Below are 17,307 nucleotides of genomic sequence, written 5' to 3'. Positions count from 1 at the left end.
AAACTCATGTCCATCAAGTTGGTGATGCCATCCAGCCATCTCATCCTCTGTCGTTTCTTCCTCCTGTCCCCAACCCCTCCCAGCATTAGAGTCTTTTCTAGTGAGTCAACTCGTCACATGAGGTGGCCAAAGGAAAATAATAAAATGTCATCAACCGGGGAATTTCTGAACAGATAGTGTATGGAGGTTCTCTATACTATTTTTAAACTTTTCTGTAAGTTTGGAATTATTTCAACTTAAAAATAAAGCTGAAATAAACATTTCAAGACAAAAAGCACAAAGTACAAGGGAAAGGATCAGCTCTACTATAAATTAAATAATCTTGAAATCTGGTGAAAGATGTTTTGTTAGTTTTACCTTTTGAATTCCAAGCTAGGTTTGGCAGAAGGTGGAAGAAATTCTCTGCTAGAAATGGAATCTCTAAATTCTCCAATTACTGAAAGTACGATTTTACGCATGTTTCCATAAAAGAGCTGGATGTCACTGGGCCTCTGGGGAAGGTCATACACTGAAACAGAAAATAACGTGTGAAATACATGAATCTTCACACAGTCACACCATTTACATATATTCTTGTACTTTCTTAGTTGGGGTCAAGTGACATTCCGATTTTGACCCTACAGATCAGCATCAATGACTTGCAGCCCAGGTTCTGCCCTGGACTTGGGTGACAGCGGCACCAGCGCTCAGTGGTGAACTGTGGCCACTTCCTTCCCCGCCGTGAACTGCAGTCTTCCCATACTGTAACATGAACAACAAGCGTCCTGACCCCTGACATAAATTACCCTACTTGGTTTCTGCAGTGCTCAGAGGTAGCATCAGGTCAACTCCAGAATGCGGCATCTGAAGTGTGGATCTGAGAGACGACCTCACAGACACTTAACCTCAGCAAATCCAGAAACCAGGCAGTGTCAGCGTAACTGCATGTATTTAGACTGATCAGACAGTTTATCTAGAGATAAACCCGCCTGAATGAGTGCATACATACAAGAAATTTTCAGAGAACATGCCTGTATTCTACATATAAATTAAATATTAAGAATTATTTTTTTTAATTTTTTTTCCATTTTATTTATTTTATTTATTTTTTTAAAGTAACTAATTTATTTTTTATTGCAGGCAAATTATTTTACAATATTATATTGGTTGGTTTTGCCATACATTGACATGAATTCGCCCTGGGTTTACATAAGTTTAAAATGAAACTTCAGAAAGAACACAGGAAGTATAAACTGAAATTTACATTAAGATATATTGACTGTAAAAGCTTAATTGTTAAATTATTTGCCTCAATCATTATACATTTTGCAAAAGATCACTATGAATGCTTGTCACAGTAATATGCTCAAACAAATGTTTTTCAAAATAATCATGTAAAAAGTTCAACTGCAACATTCTCATGGGGATCCACTATACCAATTAACACAAAACCAAGTGGGCTGTGTTCCCCCTCCACCTGGGCAGCATGCACAGCACCTCCAGGAGGCCAATACACCCTGGGGTACAGCCTGGTGCCCAAGGACCCACCCGAAGATCCTACTCAGCCCCACTGCATGGGGGCTCAGCAGGTTACCTGAGCGCTTGGCTGGGTTTGTCAGAATGACCCTTAACACATCCCCTTTCAAATGCTTGCACACCAGCTCCTTCTGCCAAAACACACCTCCCCAGGCACTGTGGTGCACATCTTCTCTTCCTCACAACCCCTCCCCACTCTCTCAGCAAGGCACCCTTCTTAAGGCCCCTGAGTCCTACAAAGGGTCTGTCAGAACTTTCCTGCCGCACTGCCCCACCCGTCCTCCTTGGTTTTTTAGCCCCCAGAGGCCAGGCTGCGTGCACGTTCCACCCCTGTGACCATGCCCTGTACTCCCAACCCATCAAGTCCATCCAATCAGTCCTGTGGCTGAGCCAAGAGCTATAGACACACATGGCCCTGTTCTCATCAGGGCTCACTGCTGCTGCACCATGGCGTCAAGGGCACAGTCAGGTTAACCCTGCCACATGGCTTCTTCCTTCCTCTGAGGAGGGACACACAAGGTGAAGCTTGGAGGAGCCGAGCTGGCAGAGGTGGGCTATGAAGTGAGGTTCAGCTCCAAATCCGAGACTCTTTCCAGCCATTCTCAATCTTTCCATTCTTTGTAACTAACCCACCCTAGAAGCAGATGATCTAGACTCTCATCTGCCTGAAAGGTCATAAACTACTCTCTGTCATCTCTACACAGGAATAAATACCCTTTCCCTTATCATTTCCCATTTCAGAAGGAGTATGCACTTCATCATTAAAAAACTAGAAAACAAAAGTTGGGGGAAAAGACAATACTGCCTGAAATTCTACCACCAGAATATAACCATTCCCAGTATTTTGGTGTGTATACTCCTGCAATTTTACCCACTTAACTATAAATATTATTTTTACCATATGGAGATCTTACATGCAAAATTTAAAAATAACTTTTTTATTAATAAATGAGGAGCTTTTCATGTCACTTAATACAGAATCATACTGTCTGAATGGCTTCAAAATATTCTTTTGCAAGATTAAACAATCCTCTATTCTTGGACATTTAGGTTACTTCTAAATTCTTCCTATAATTAACACTGTGATGAAAATCTGTACATGTATTTTTACACAACTTGCATGTCTCCATTTTTATATTTTATATGAGTAATAAATACCACTAAACACTTGAACTGTTCAGCTCAAACAGGTCTAAATATCTAGATTAGTCACTCAACCACAATCACATCCTCCAAAAACTGCACACCCAGCACAAGAGCAGAGAAATCTCAAATAAGCATAAGTGTGAAATCATGAAACCTTAAGCAGTAATAACTTGAGTTTAATCATGACCATTCTCTGCCCACAAATCCACCCAAACACTAAGTGCAATAACATATTAATATCTAACATTTACAAGGCAAAGCTCATCTGAACTCACAAGAGTTCACAAGAACTCTGTGCAGACAATACAAATATTATTCCTCTCATTTTATAGCTAAGGAAACTGAATTTCAGTGATGTAATCTGTCCAAAGCCATAAGCAGAGTTGTGACTAATTCAGCCTGACACCACATCTAAACCAACACACTTTTTCCTTATATCACATCATTGGACCCAGAAGATCTAAAATATATTGAGGGACTCCCCCGATGGTCTGATAGTTAAGAATCCATCTTGCAATGCAGGGGATTGCAGGTTCGATCCCTAGTTAGGGAACGAAGATTCCACATGCTGTAGAGCAACTAAGCCTGCATGCTCTGGAGCCATAACTAGAGAACCCGAATGCTGCAACAGAAGATCATACACACTGCAACTAAAACCCAACGTAGCCAAATTACAAAATAAATTTAAATTAAAATAAAATACAATGAAATTCCCACCTTCAGTTACAAGCAGCTCGTCCTGAAATGCTTCTGCAAAGTCGATGCTGTGTAGCACGCTCTGACTGGGCAGGACCTGGTCTCTCACCTCCGGCATGTGCAGCACAGCTCTGTGAGTAGAGATTTATTCAAAGGCATTTTACAGACAAAAAACCTTCATTAGATTTTATTCATGCATCTGGCAATGACTGGCAAATTCCACTGACATCATGGTGCATTAGTACATAGATATTATGCCTTAATTCACAACATACGTAATTTTAGAAAGAAAACTTGTTTTGGACGTTCCCTTAAAAGCTATACATGGCAGTATATATACATCATCATTTTCAGTTAAACACATTAAAACAACTCTCTGACAGAAGAGCAGAAAGAAGAAAACTTAGATTCAAGTCATGCATTTACAATATTTGTGATAATTTGGTTAGAAATTTGCCTCAGGAAAAAATACTCCAAGAATATGATACAAATAATGCATCAAAAGAAAACATTTAAATCACCATATAATTCTGTCAGTCTGTCTCACCTGTTCTAGAGACTTTTGAGGTGACAGAACTGAAAAGTGTTATTTCTCTACAAAACTGAGAAGTTCACAAGCGAAATCTCATTACCATAAATTAATAGCAAAAAGGATTTATAGAGCAGTACACTGATTTCTATACTCCAATAAAAAGAAAGGGAAAAAACCAAAAAACTGTAATCTAATTTCTCCAAATGTCAGTTTCTATTTCTAAAATACTCAACTGAGAGACAAAACCACATTCCAAGTTGAACCCTTCACATCTGGTCTGTGCTGTTATGTACTAACTCATTACTAAACTCTTTCTAAACATCCTAATAGTCTTCCACAGACTGACAGTACAGTTTCCTGAACTGTGTATCAGGAGAAAACAGCACAACACACAGTACTGGAAGAAGACGAGACTGGCCTGCACACACACCACCCTCCCGGGAGGCAGTAACTTCCTGTGAACCATGAATTGGCATTACCTCCACTCACCTCATACTCAGCTTTAGGTGAGGAAAAAGATTTTGTGACATAAGAACTCTGATTTCAACTCATAAGTAAGTCTAAATCATACTTGGACCTAAATAAAAATTTGGCAACATGCCAGCATATAAAACTACATTTGAATTGCTGTACTAAATGTTTTTAGAAGCACAAGCTTTAAGTAATTAAACACCCTACAATGTCTAAAATGCAGCCTGATCCATTCAAATAATTCTCAACACTCCCAGAAATGTTCCACATCAGGTGTGTTTACACAATATACTTTCTTCCAGTAGTTTTTAAATCTTTTCTGAAACTGATGTGCCATCATAACCAAGATGGTCCAAGGATGAAGTCCAAGATCCTATCTGAACAAAGGAGCAGAGGCCACTATATATGTCTAGAAAAGGACACTGCAAGGAAGCCAGGAAGCAAGCTATTTCTACCTGTATTTCTCCTACAGGTAGCTTATCAGTCACACAAATTTTACCAAAACTGTTCATCTGCCAGTTCACTAATAAGTAGTAAAACATCTTCCATAAATTACAAATCCCAACCAGTGTTAAGCCTTCATTACTTCCATGAATGCTCCCCATCACAGTCTAAGGTAAGTAACCCACCTTCGATACTGCTGACGTGAAATTTCATCTCCACCAAAAAAGTATATAGTTGACAGTTCTGTGGTGGTTTTACAACTGCTTTCTCTGTCTGATGGATTATATATTATAGTAACATCCTGATGCCAAGAAAAAAATCAGGAGTGAATATTAAATATTTCACTCTGAATAAATGTCACAGGAACACAAACAGTGGCTGCAGACACTGATGCACATAAACAGCACCTCCAAGATCAGATAAGATCCTATATTCCTTTCAAATAAGATGTTAGCTTTAGCCATAAAGTATATAATTTTTACTTTAACCTAAAAATGAGCTCGTATTTTTAGTGCAGATACTTTCATACTTACTTCCTGTGTTCTTTCCTTGAGCACAAATTTGTCTGGAAAAATCCTTAATACTTTAGGATCCAGCAAAACTTTTTTCTGAGAATCCTTAAAACCTACAGCTTTAACAAAAGCTGCTCGAGAGCCAGTGTTACGGACAGAAACAACGATTCTACTTTCCTGGCCAGGCACTAAGTCATTCACTGTTACCATGTAACTATCAGATAATTTTTTAACATCTTCCAAAATGAGGTTACTTGTGCCTCCATATCCAGACAAAGGTATCTAAAAATAGAATACAAACATCTGGAATTATTTTTATGTAAGCAGAAAACGGAAGATCAAATTACAGTCAGAGAAGACAATGAAACAGATTTACTGAAATTAAAATTATTCGTCTTTGTGTACTTTGGCAAAGAGTTACCCCACTGCCAATCAACCCCTATCTATAGTAAAGACTCTGCTTCAAGAGAAAAACAAACCAAAGAGCTGCAAAATTATTTACCTTCCCATATCCCAAGAATAATTATTTTTCACTGTTACAGAAACCAAGTTTAGATGACAAAGGAACAATAAGATTAGTACTGATATGCTTAAGAAGTGTTCAACATGAAAGACACTGATATTTAAATTTATCTTGAAATGCATAAAAAATATAAATTGATAGATGGTTAAATATGTGACAGAAGAAATACAGCACAATGTTAAGTGTAGAATCTAAGTGGCAGGGTATGTGAATGTCTGCCAAATAATTCTTTCAAATTTCCAGTAATTTTAAATTTCCAACATGAAAAGTTTTGGGGGGAGAAAAATCTATGAGCATATAATCTTGTTAACTTTTGGTCCAGCAGAGTCAGGAGTGTGCCAAAGAGAAGCCAGAACTCAAATGGGCCTCAGGGGACAGCCAGCCTGGCCATGGGGGTGCAGAGTGGAGCCTCCAGGGTAAACCAGGCACCCTGAGCCATGGGGCCCCCAGGGATACAGCACCACCAGGAAACAGGAGTCACAGAACAGACTCTATAAATAGGAGTGCAGGAAACAAGTACCCTGTAAGGATACAAACTTTTCAAACTCTTTAAATGCACTCCATTAAATATGCTCTTTCCTAATTATTAAAATAAATTCCAAAGAATCCTTTGCAAACTTGAAAACATCAGTAGCTTATTTTAAGTTGTTATGTATTAAATACAATCACATTTTGAAAAATTAAACTCAGGCTGATGAAAACTCAGTATTGCCTGCCTTGTAGTAAAAATTGACAGCATTTAAAGGGCTTCAGATCTGAACTCCTGCAAAGTCCACCTCATCCACAGTGAGCTCTATTGGTTCCAAGAGCCAAAAATATTTCTAATTTTTCTTTTCCCATAGAAACTTGCCAGTAAATCTTATACAAGAAGCTAGAAAACAACAAGGAGAATCAGCTTTTGAAAACACTCAATACCAGTTTTCTTCCTGTATTTTCAAAGTCTACGAAGTCACAAATGACTACTGACTAAAAGGTTAAAAGATGAAGAAAGATTAAATAAAATGAAATCTGAGTAATGCTCACAGACCTAAAGATTCAACCAAAAATCTGCTCTAGAGCAGGCTTCTCAGGGACTTCCCTGGTGGTCCCATGGTTAGGACTCTGTGCTGCCACTGCTGGGGGACCGGGTTCAATCACTGGTCAGGGAACTAAGATCCCTCAAGCCTACACAGCCAAAACTAAAATAAAATAAAAACCCAACTAGAGCAGGCTCGTCAGCCTCGGCACAGTGGACCCTGGGCTGGGCCATCTGATGTGGGATGCCCTGTGTACTGGGGGGTGTCTGGCCACACCCCTGGCCTCCACCCATCAGGTACCAAAAGTCTAACTGTGAAAACCACAAATGTCTCCAGAAACCACCAAGTGTGTTCTGGTGGCTGAGAACCACCACTCTGCAGGCTGTTCTGCATATCACAGCTTGTGGGGCCACGTGAAGAACTCCAAAGAGCATGTGTCCACCTCCAGCATCAAATACAGTTAGATTTGCCAAAAGTATCTATTCTTTAAAAAAAAAAAAACACCTTTAGATGGTGTTAATCTTGTGACTTTTCCACATTTCCTCTGTGATACCAGGGCAAAGATGAGCTTTGCAGTCCCAGCTCCACAGCCAAATAGCTGCTCAGTTCTGAGCTGCTTTCACAGAGCTTGGGTTTCATCAGACTACCTTGTCCCTCTTTCCTCCCCTCCAGGGCTTATCACTTTTCTCTCTTCACGCCCTTAGCTAAAGAAATGACTTGAAATCTTCTGAAATTATGCTGGGAAGAAACGACACAGAAAAGTCCTATCTGTGCATCCCTACTGTACAGAACAGAGTCTAACAAGTAATGTCAGGAGACACCCTGATGAACTGAAAGAAGAAAATTTACTTGGAAAATCAACAACTTAAACAGTTCAATCTGGACCTAACCAAACAATGGGTTCCAGGGAAGTTCAAATCGAAATGAAATAGACAAGACCGATTTTACAGGATTACTACAGTGGCTGCTTTTAAAATGGACAATTCTACAAGGTATATAATTCTACAAGGTATATAATTACTCTCTAATCTGTCTGTAAATCTAGGTAACCAATCACATATTTTGACTCAAAAAAGAATACATGTTATTTACTAATATTTAACCAATAGTTACAATACATCATAAACTCCATGGGAGAAAAAATAGCAGTTAGAATTATCTTACCGTGAACTTAACACCTGGTTGTGATCGAACTCCAAGTTGTTTAATTTCAAGTTTGGCCAACATACAGGACAGGCGAGTAGGTGCAAATAACACGGAGATATAAATGTCTTCTTTTGGACGAATCCTGACCTCACAGTTACTGGTCAATCGCTCTTCTGAGCCAAAAGTGTGCTGCAGCTACAATTCAAAAACAACCTCTGTGTAAGACAGAGCAGCAGCACCAGAGCAGCAGCACAAACAAAACATGCCAGTAACACAGACTCTTCAAGGACGAACAACACAAGACAGCCTGAACGTAAAAGAATGTGACACAGAACAGTCATGTACTCCACAAACCTGAAAGCAGTCCTGGTCTTGTCCTCTGACAAGCAAGCGTAAATGCTGGGCTATAGACGCAGAATTGTTTCTTAAAGCTAGTTTCTGAAGCCTAAAAACAATGGCATATTTTAAATGTAGTTTTCTTCCATGGATGCTGCTACAATCATAAAAAACAAAGCCAGTTAAAACCAACTGCAATGCATTGAGGCAGACGGACTGCCTGAGCCATGTGGGTGGCGCTCCACAGTCCTGGAACTCCACATTTCTGAGGACGTGCACTCAAGACTCACCACACTGGAGAGGATTTTCAGTTTAATCTCTCTCCTGTTACACCTCCTTAGCAGACCTTATTATCCACACTCTATGTGTAGGAATTATTTGTTTTACAAAATAGTCATCAGTAAATACAGATGAACTATTTTATTTAGTCAAGACCACGCTTAGCTCCAAAACCTACGTTTCAAGGAAACAAGGGTCCTAAGCACGTTGTACAGATTTTTTACTTTAAGAGGTTCATCTGTACAAAGTAGTCTTTTAAACAGCATACTGCAATTAACCTAACTTTTAAAAAACTTACAATGCAAGTAGCACTGCAGCTGGCTGGCAATATGAAAATCCTCCAGCCTCTGCAAATACATGCATTCTCTTTTCACTGAAGAAGAGAAAATACGTGAATAAATCTTTATTTTACACAAATTTTGAAAATTAATAGTTAAATTATCTAAGCTGTGGTCTATGCCTTGTGTACCTTGTATTAAAAAGGAAATGCTGCTGAGTTTAATTAACCTCAGAGTAAAATCAAAGACCTTTTGTTATTAGCACACCTAAGAAAAGGCTTCCACAGGTACCCTGCCTGGGAAAGACTTGCAGAAAAAATTTTTTTTCATAAAAACAAAGCCAATTAAAACCAAGTGCTATGTTCAGGGACGGATTGGCTGCATGGGCACAGGAGCCATTGGGGAGGGCAGTCCTAAAAGCCAGGGCCATACAAGACAGTGCAGGAGTCTAGCTAAGAGTGCTTTCACTAGAGCTGCCCACGGAAAACCACCCTTCACCAGCTGGACCGTAAAGGCCTCTTAAGAGGCAACATCGCTGTTCCTTCTTCCCCCCAGCCCCCAGTGCTTTCCAGAGAAGAAACCAAGATGCTAGTAGCTGCCTAAGTTTGGTCATCAGCAGAAAATTCACCAAAGAGCTTAAGAAAACTGAAACCTAATTTTTTTGGCTTATATTTTAAAAACATGAAAAATTTAACTAAAAGATATGAATTCATGGTAGGATGATATTGAATATAAGATAGTTTTATTTCAGTTCTAAGAATGTGAACATGGTCGTCATGGAGACAGTGAAGAACAGCAGTCGGTGACGACAGCTGCTGTGCATACTCACTGTGTTCTACCGAGGGGGACACCTCCCCAGGCCAGAAACTGCTTGTTGGATAAAATCGAAGGAACATCTGAGCTGAGAGATTCAGGCACCAGAGGCCTATTTCCGGAAGAAACTATTTCACCTTTTAACATCACTTCATACTGAGGGCCAAATGGCTGCACGAATATTTTCAAGATCCTAGCAAAGGAAACCACCTAAGTTCAGTGTTCAGAACTCAATTCAGCAACTACTGTCCTACCCGCTTCCTTCGTCCAAGAGCCTAAGCTGGGTGCTGAGGACACAACGCGTGCCCTTCCTCAGAGCTAATGTCCCAGAGGAGGAAGCCATTGGGGAAGAAAACAGGCAAGTGCCTGAGTGCAGAGGAGAGGAGTTCACAGGCAAGGAATCCGGGAAAGGATGAGGAAAGCCTCTAGGTAGAGACTCTACCCCAGCGGGAGGGGGCTGGGCTAAGCTATGTGTACCAGACAAGTTCACAAGCCAGTGACAAGGATGCTCTGACCACTGTATGGTGATATTCACTCAGGATTTGGAGAAGGAGTGGGGAAATATCTTTAACAACTGACAAGGTAAACGGATGGTGTCCATGGAGAGGAAAGGTTAGTGAGAAACACAGTAATACTTTCAAATATCTTTGAAAATAGTGATTTCTTACTTTCTAGTCAGTTGGTTTACAAGGAGATTTTCAGTGAAGAGAAAGAAGGTCTGTGGCAAAAGGAAAGAGCTGTGCTGTCTGCCACGCGAACTGAAGCATGTTCTCTGTCCTCCTACCCATAGACTAGAGCACAAAGTTGCCATGATGAACAGCTTTACATTACCTTTCCTCACAGCCCATGGGATCCTTTGGAGAAAATGAAACTATAACTTCATGCTCTTCTCCAGGTTTAAGGAATAGTTTCTCTGGATCCACTGAAAAGTGACTTCCTTGATCTGGGATCTAAATGTTGACGTAGTAAGTCACAGCTTTCATGCATCCATGCCCTTGTCTCCCACTGACGACCATACATCTTCCCCTCCTCCTTGTTCACCAGAGCCCCACCCATCCTTACTTCCTGACTGCGAACAACCCCTTTCACACCCAAACATATCATAAGTGATATCTACACACGTGGATCCTGTCCTCCACCCCACCAGCTACAGGGTAACACGTCTTCAGGAACTAATCTGGGGCTTAGTTCTTGTATGTAAAATGTGAGGCATCCCAGTTGAAGTTCTTTGTCATCTGCCTTATGCTTGGGCAACACTAGCTCTGATTCTTCCTTCTGACCCCCCCAACCTCCCCAGCCCCAGACAAGGTCAGAGGACAGCAACCTTCAGAAACTGAGGGGTCACTGATCATCTCAGTCCAAGAGAATAAGCTACCATCTCCGATGCAAATTCTTACCTTGATATCCAGGTGGACATCAATATTACCAGCATTTTTCAGAGGTAAGTACTGCCTTGCTGAGGAAGCCACACTGGCAAACAAGTGCAGAGTCTAAGGGATGGAATAAAGCAGGGATTTTTAAAATATCATAGTTAGCATGAAATCATCGTGGACATATGGTAACAGCAAAGGGAGGAGCCCAGTATACCTGGAGGTCTTTCGGGGCATGGATGCGGGCAATTCCTGTTCTTGCTCGAAGACTGATGCTTTTAATGACTGGTGTGGGGTTTGGACTATCAACTTCTATATCGACTCTTGCCAAAAATTCCTCTGCTGAGTCTAGAATCTCTATAAAAGGTCATTCTTTTAGTTCAGACAACAGTTATTTAATCCTAAATACCACATATGGTCCAACACTACACCCTTGGGGGTACAAAAAAATCTTAAGTGAAATGACTTTTTAAAGAACTCAGAAAGAAACAGAAATGAGTGGAGGAGAAAAAGGAAGAAAATACCTGATAGATGAGATAACATCAGTTAAGAGAAAAGATCCCAAAAGGTCTTCAGCGGTACTTGGTTAGGTTACCCACATTTAGATGGGTTTGACCCAAAATAGCACGCTGTCTGCCCAATTTTAAAACATCATAAAATATCTGACAAATTATAGAACATCTGACACATTCACTGATGGAAGAAATAAGCCTCAACTTGCTAGCTTATTCAGCTACAGAGTAAAGCAAATACCATAAAATGTAAACATGATACCTGAAGAAGTGATCTGTTTCTTTGGACTATGGAAAAGAACCCAAATTACCAGAAATTCTGGATCCTGTAAAATAAAAAAAATTTTTGCATATATAGTGAAAGAAAAGTAGTTTGGAACTTGACTTCCTCCTTAACTGTAAACCAGTCCCTCCACCTCCCAGTTACCTGTCCATCGTCACTGGCAGGCATCATGTGGTTGATCACCGATGGCGCGGCCAGCTGCGCGATCGCGTGGGCGTAAGGCAGTGCTCTCAGAGCTGCGTGGATGGGCTCCTTGGAAAAAGTGAAGCAGCGCCAGGCCACAGCATTCTGTCAGAAACAGGAGGGGCTACTTCAGCAGAGCCAATGGTGTCATGCTGGTGGGAGGCTACATCTGTTCACAGAGCCTTAACAAAAACACTGACGTTCTTGACAGAAGTCAGCCAAGGATGCTACCAGCTGTACCTACAACACCTGTACATGAAGCTCTGTGAAAGGTCCCTCATGAGCAGCGTACTTACAGCACTGATAATCAGTCTGATGGGGATGTTGGCATGTGTCTTGTTCACCAGTTTTAGAGGCAGAGCTTTCCAGCTTCCGTAAGTCAAGTCGCCAAAATCAAGAACATCTTTCTTTTCTGTTTCTACCTAATTATGGGGGGAAAAGGGATTTATAGAAACAATATATTACTAAATATGACAGTTTATATCACTGCCCTTCTAGCCACAAATCGTCAGTATTAAAGGTAAGCTTACCTGAAATTCCAAGGGCTACTTTACAATTGCTACTTTCTCCCAAAAAAAAATTTTTTTTAATGTAGTCCATGTACCCAAATATACTACAGAACAAAGTTACAGCTGAGCTGAGGCTGCTTTGAGAAGACTGTTGGTCAAGCCCTTAGGCTCTTCACTACCATGGATGTAGTGCTGCCTTCACATGCCCACAAAGCCGAATCTCCATGTGCATCCACACTGAACCCACAGCACTCCTCAAATCTCTGAGTGATGCCGTCACTAGACACGGTTCCGAGAAAAGCCCTCCTTCACAGAACACAGGAGGCTGCCCTGGTTGATTCTATATGTGATACTCCAGACCTCTCACCTAACCACTTACCACACTAAGTGTGACTTTACTGAGCATTCCACATGGACACCCACTCACATGGTCACAGGAAAGCTAACCCTGACCCTCAAGAAGTGAATCTGAAGCAATTTTCCAAGGGTTATTTTTCTGGGGGGAGGAAAATCAAGCCTTGTTTTATGTGTGGGAGATAGGTTCTTGGCTAACTAGGTTATACTGAAAATTTCAGCACAACCAAAGGGGAAAAAAAAAATCCACAGTGTTGAAGAACCAAGAAATGGGAGAAATAATCACAAAGCATAACTACTGGCAGGGATTTATACTCCAGAATACAAAGAACATCTACTAAAAATTGATAAAGACATTCAAAACTAAATAAAAATGGGCAATAAATATGAATAGGCAGTTCAGAGAATAGGAAGCCAGGACAGCTAACAGACACAAGAAACGATGCTCAACACCACAGTCACACAAGCATGAGAGTCAAAACTGGAACTTCACATCCACGAAGGAAGCAAACAGTTCACAATCTAACGACAACACGTCAGCCACAACAGGCACTCACATGTTTTCTCAGGGACTACATGTCAGCAAGCGGCCATAAAGCCAGAATAAAAGCATACATACATGTCATGTTCGCTACAGCCACCTGGGACAGCCTCTAACAAGTCAGGAAGGTTACTGAGCAGTCTCACAGATGCAGCCTCTGTGTGAAGTCCCTGAACCACCTCTCATGGGGACACTGCTCCCCCATCATATCCTGCTGCACCTTCAGGTCCAACTACTCCTCCTGGAAGGCTCTGCCCCATTGGGCTAAGGCTGAACCATCCCTTACATTGAGGTCCCCAGGCTCATCTGTGCGCTAGACTCAGAGCTCAAATGACACCCCAGACCAGTGAAATCGCAGTCTCTAGGGCTGGGACACGACCATCACTGTTTCTTCAAGCTGACTCCAAGGAGCAGATCAATCCACTAAGCGTGATTCACATGAGTCTGTCAAAACACGACAGCCTCAAATACTACTTAGTTTCTGTTTCTGCTACAAAAATGTAGTCTGAATGTAAAACCAGAATGCAGCAGCAGAACACTCAGTGACATAAATCAAAGCAAGATCCTCTATGACCCACATCCTAGAATAGTGGAAATAAAAACAAAAGTAAACAAGTGGGACCTAATGAAACTTAAAAGCTTTTGCACAGCAAGGTGAAAAGACAACCCTCAGAATGGGAGAAATAATAGTAAATGAAACAACTGACAAAGGATTAATTTCCAAAATATACAAGCAACTCATGCAACTCAACACCAGAAAAACAAACAACCCAATCAAAAAGTAGGAAAAAGACCTAAACGGGCATTTCTCCAAAGAAGACATACATATGGCTAATGAAAACATGAAAAGATGCTCAACATCACTCATTAATACAGAAACGCAAATCAAAACCACAGTATCACCTCACACCAATCAGAATGGCCATCATCAAAACATCTACCAACAATAGATGCTGGAGAGGGTGTGGAGAAAAGCTCCTGAACTGTTGGCGGGAATGTAATTTGATACAGCCACTATGGAAGATGGTATGAAGATTCCTTAAAAAACTAGGAATAAAACCACCATATGACTCAGCAAGCCCACTCCCAGGCATATACCCTAAGGAAACCAAAACTGAAAAAGACACATGTATTCCATTGTTCATTGCAGCACTATGTACAATAGCTAGAACATGGAAGCAACCTAGATGTCCATCGACAGATGAATGGATAAAGAAGTTGTGGTACAAATACACAATGGAATAATACTCAGCCATAAAAAGGAATGCATTTGAGTCAGTTCTGATGATGTGGATGAAACCAGAACCTATTATACAGAGTGAAGTAAGAGAAAGATAAATATCGTATTCTAACACATATATACGGAATCTAGGAAAATGGTACTGAAGAATTTATTTACAGGAAAGAAATGGAGAAACAGATGGAGAATAGACTTATGGACATGGGGAGAGGGAAGGACAGGGAAAGAGTAACATGGAAACTCACATTATCATAACTAAAATAGATAGCCAATAGGAATTTGCTGTATCGCTCAGGAAATTCAAACAGGGGCTCTGTATCAACCTAGACAGGTGGGGTGGGGAGGGAGATGGGAGAGAGGTTCAAAAGGGAGGGGATTTATGTATACCTATGGCTGATTCATGTTGAGGTTTGATAGAAAACAACAAAATTCTGTAAAGCAATTATCCTTCAATAAAAAATTAATTAATTTTTTTTAAAAAGTAGTCTGTTTAAGGACTGGTTCAGAAGCCTGGTCAGTGGAATGTACTGAAACACAAAAAGTCAATGACACTGTCTCCAATAGGGGTAATCTGGTAAAGTCATCACAACTGGGGGAAAGCAGATTCTACTGACACCCAGTGAGCAGAGACCAGGGCTCTGCTAAGATCCCCACACTGTACATGGCAGCCTCCACCACATAACAACCACCCAATCAGACATGGTAATGGTGCCAAAGCTGAGAGTCTCTACCCTGGAACAAGCATGGCCCAGCTGATTGAAAAATTCATAAAATGCCACTTAAGCATAATGTAAAGATCACCAAGAGTTGTAATAACAGAATTTCCACAAACTCTACTTCCTCCTCCACACCATGGACAAGTAAACTGCTAAGCCCAGGCAGTAAGCACAGCCCCAGGGAGGACAAAGAAAAGCATGTGCATGCAAGAAAGGAGGCCCACAAGGTCCTCATCAGCCTCCTCGGGGAACCCCACCCATACTTCACCTCGAAACAGAAGCACAGAGCTTCTCTGAGTCAAAGAACAAAATGGGTGCGATGGGAGCAGTTCAGAGTCCCAGTGAGGGTGGTAAAACTCAAGTCAGGTTCCACTGCAGGCCCTTCAGTCTCTAATCACCGGGAAGAGTGCTCTGCTCATCCTGCTCTGCATCCAGCCCACCTCCTCGCTGGTTCCCAAATCATGTTCAGTGTGCTAGTTCTGATTCTACTCACAACCAATAAGACACCACATGTGCAGTCACATGTGTTAACTAATGCTACAATCTGTAATCATCTGGTGAGGTTTAGAAATCACTGCTACTTGGCCACGTCCTCCCCCTCCCATGATTCTGATTTAGCTGGTGTGGATGGGACCAGGCATTGAGATGCACCCAAAACCACAGTTATTTCAATGTCCAGGGTGGAGAGCCACTGTCCTAAGGAGCCTCCTATCCAGAAGGCACTTCACTGTCCCAACTGGGCTAGACCTAATTTCTTTCACTTCCAGAAAAGGGGAGATTGTAGAATAGGAACGTTTTCAGGTATGGAAAAAAATGGAGGAGAGAATCTGAATGTGGTGCTTTACCCCCACACATCAAACTACAGAATGGAAACCAGCTGGAAAACTGGGTTTAATGTTATACTTTGTTTACACACTTCTTAGCAAGTATACCTGTGCTTCTGTAAAACAACAGAAATAATTTTAAGTGTCTTGTTTTTGGCAGAACTCTGCAGCTTGTGGGACCTCAGTTCCCTGACCAGGGACTGAACCCATGCCCTTGACAGTGGTAGTGCAGAGTCCTAACCACTGGACCATCAGGGAATTTCCAGAAATAATTTTAAATTTTTTAATAAGATATTAAGAGCCAATGTCTAGCTTGATTATAACTTTCTGGCACAGTCACCCACAAATTCATTTTACCCAAATATTACTTCTAAGGTTTACATAGCCTCATTAAAATACCAGGTGCGACAAAGACCTGCTCACAGTCACCTCAATCATGGGCGTCTCAGCAATGGCAGTGAGGACAACCCTGCTTGCCAGGGCTTCTGCCTGTGCCACGGTCTCTGCGTCGGCTGAGAACGGCCAGGAAGCAACGCTGAATATACATCGGAAGATCCCGGGATCAGATGGTATGAAGAGCACTTTAATCTCTTCTGTGGCATGAGGTCTTATGATGACTCTATTCTTGAAAACTAAACAAGGATAAGCTGAAAAATCAACCTTAAAAAGAAGAAACATGTGGTCTGCTAAGAAATAACTTCACACTGAAAATCAGGAGGAAAAAACAATGAGCTTAAGATCTGTTTTCATAGTCAAACTACCAAATCTACACACGTTAGCTCTTCAAAAGCACCCATGTCTCATAATTCGATATCTGGAAAAATAAAATCAGTCAAATTTATCAGGACTTTTTTTTCTTTTTTTGGCCACGTCACATGGCTTGTGGGACCTTTTCCAACCAAGGACTAAACCCAGGCTGAGGCAATGAAAATGCCAAATACTAACCACAGGACCACCAGGGAACTCCATAAGGACTTCTGAAGAGAAGTTATTTTTACCTCCACTTTCTTTGAAAGGGTGCTGGAAACGGCAGCACTTTCAGCCCTGGACATCCCCCTAGGACCCACC

The 17,307-nt window shown here is 41.2% G+C and overlaps 1 protein-coding gene across 4 annotated transcripts in view; it reads right to left on the bottom strand.

Moving 5' to 3' along the window:
* LOC129549807 (nucleoporin SEH1) overlaps window positions 1-17,307 on the bottom strand; it is a 99,427-nt gene that overhangs the window by 21,603 nt on the left and 60,517 nt on the right. For 3 of the 4 annotated variants that reach the window (XM_088833457.1, XM_055417256.2, XM_055417258.2), the window contains 14 exons: window positions 16,669-16,899; window positions 12,352-12,477; window positions 12,017-12,160; window positions 11,852-11,915; window positions 11,295-11,434; window positions 11,105-11,197; window positions 10,539-10,657; window positions 9,724-9,900; window positions 8,356-8,446; window positions 8,020-8,196; window positions 5,338-5,598; window positions 4,990-5,105; window positions 3,379-3,488; window positions 358-508 (listed from right to left, as the gene is read on the bottom strand). In XM_088833457.1, coding sequence (XP_088689583.1) covers window positions 358-508; window positions 3,379-3,488; window positions 4,990-5,105; window positions 5,338-5,598; window positions 8,020-8,196; window positions 8,356-8,446; window positions 9,724-9,900; window positions 10,539-10,657; window positions 11,105-11,197; window positions 11,295-11,434; window positions 11,852-11,915; window positions 12,017-12,160; window positions 12,352-12,477; window positions 16,669-16,899 — 2,000 coding nt within the window. The remainder of the gene's footprint in view (window positions 1-357; window positions 509-3,378; window positions 3,489-4,989; window positions 5,106-5,337; window positions 5,599-8,019; window positions 8,197-8,355; window positions 8,447-9,723; window positions 9,901-10,538; window positions 10,658-11,104; window positions 11,198-11,294; window positions 11,435-11,851; window positions 11,916-12,016; window positions 12,161-12,351; window positions 12,478-16,668; window positions 16,900-17,307) is intronic. The other variant, XM_088833456.1, reaches the window with a different exon arrangement.

This window comes from Moschus berezovskii, chromosome 28, assembly GCF_049115385.1.
Source record: "Moschus berezovskii isolate FMDL1 chromosome 28, NW_MosBer_1.0, whole genome shotgun sequence".
Classification (NCBI taxonomy): Eukaryota; Metazoa; Chordata; class Mammalia; order Artiodactyla; family Moschidae; genus Moschus; species Moschus berezovskii.
Note: the sequence above shows the minus strand (reverse complement) of the source record. Positions and strands in the feature narration are given on the sequence as shown.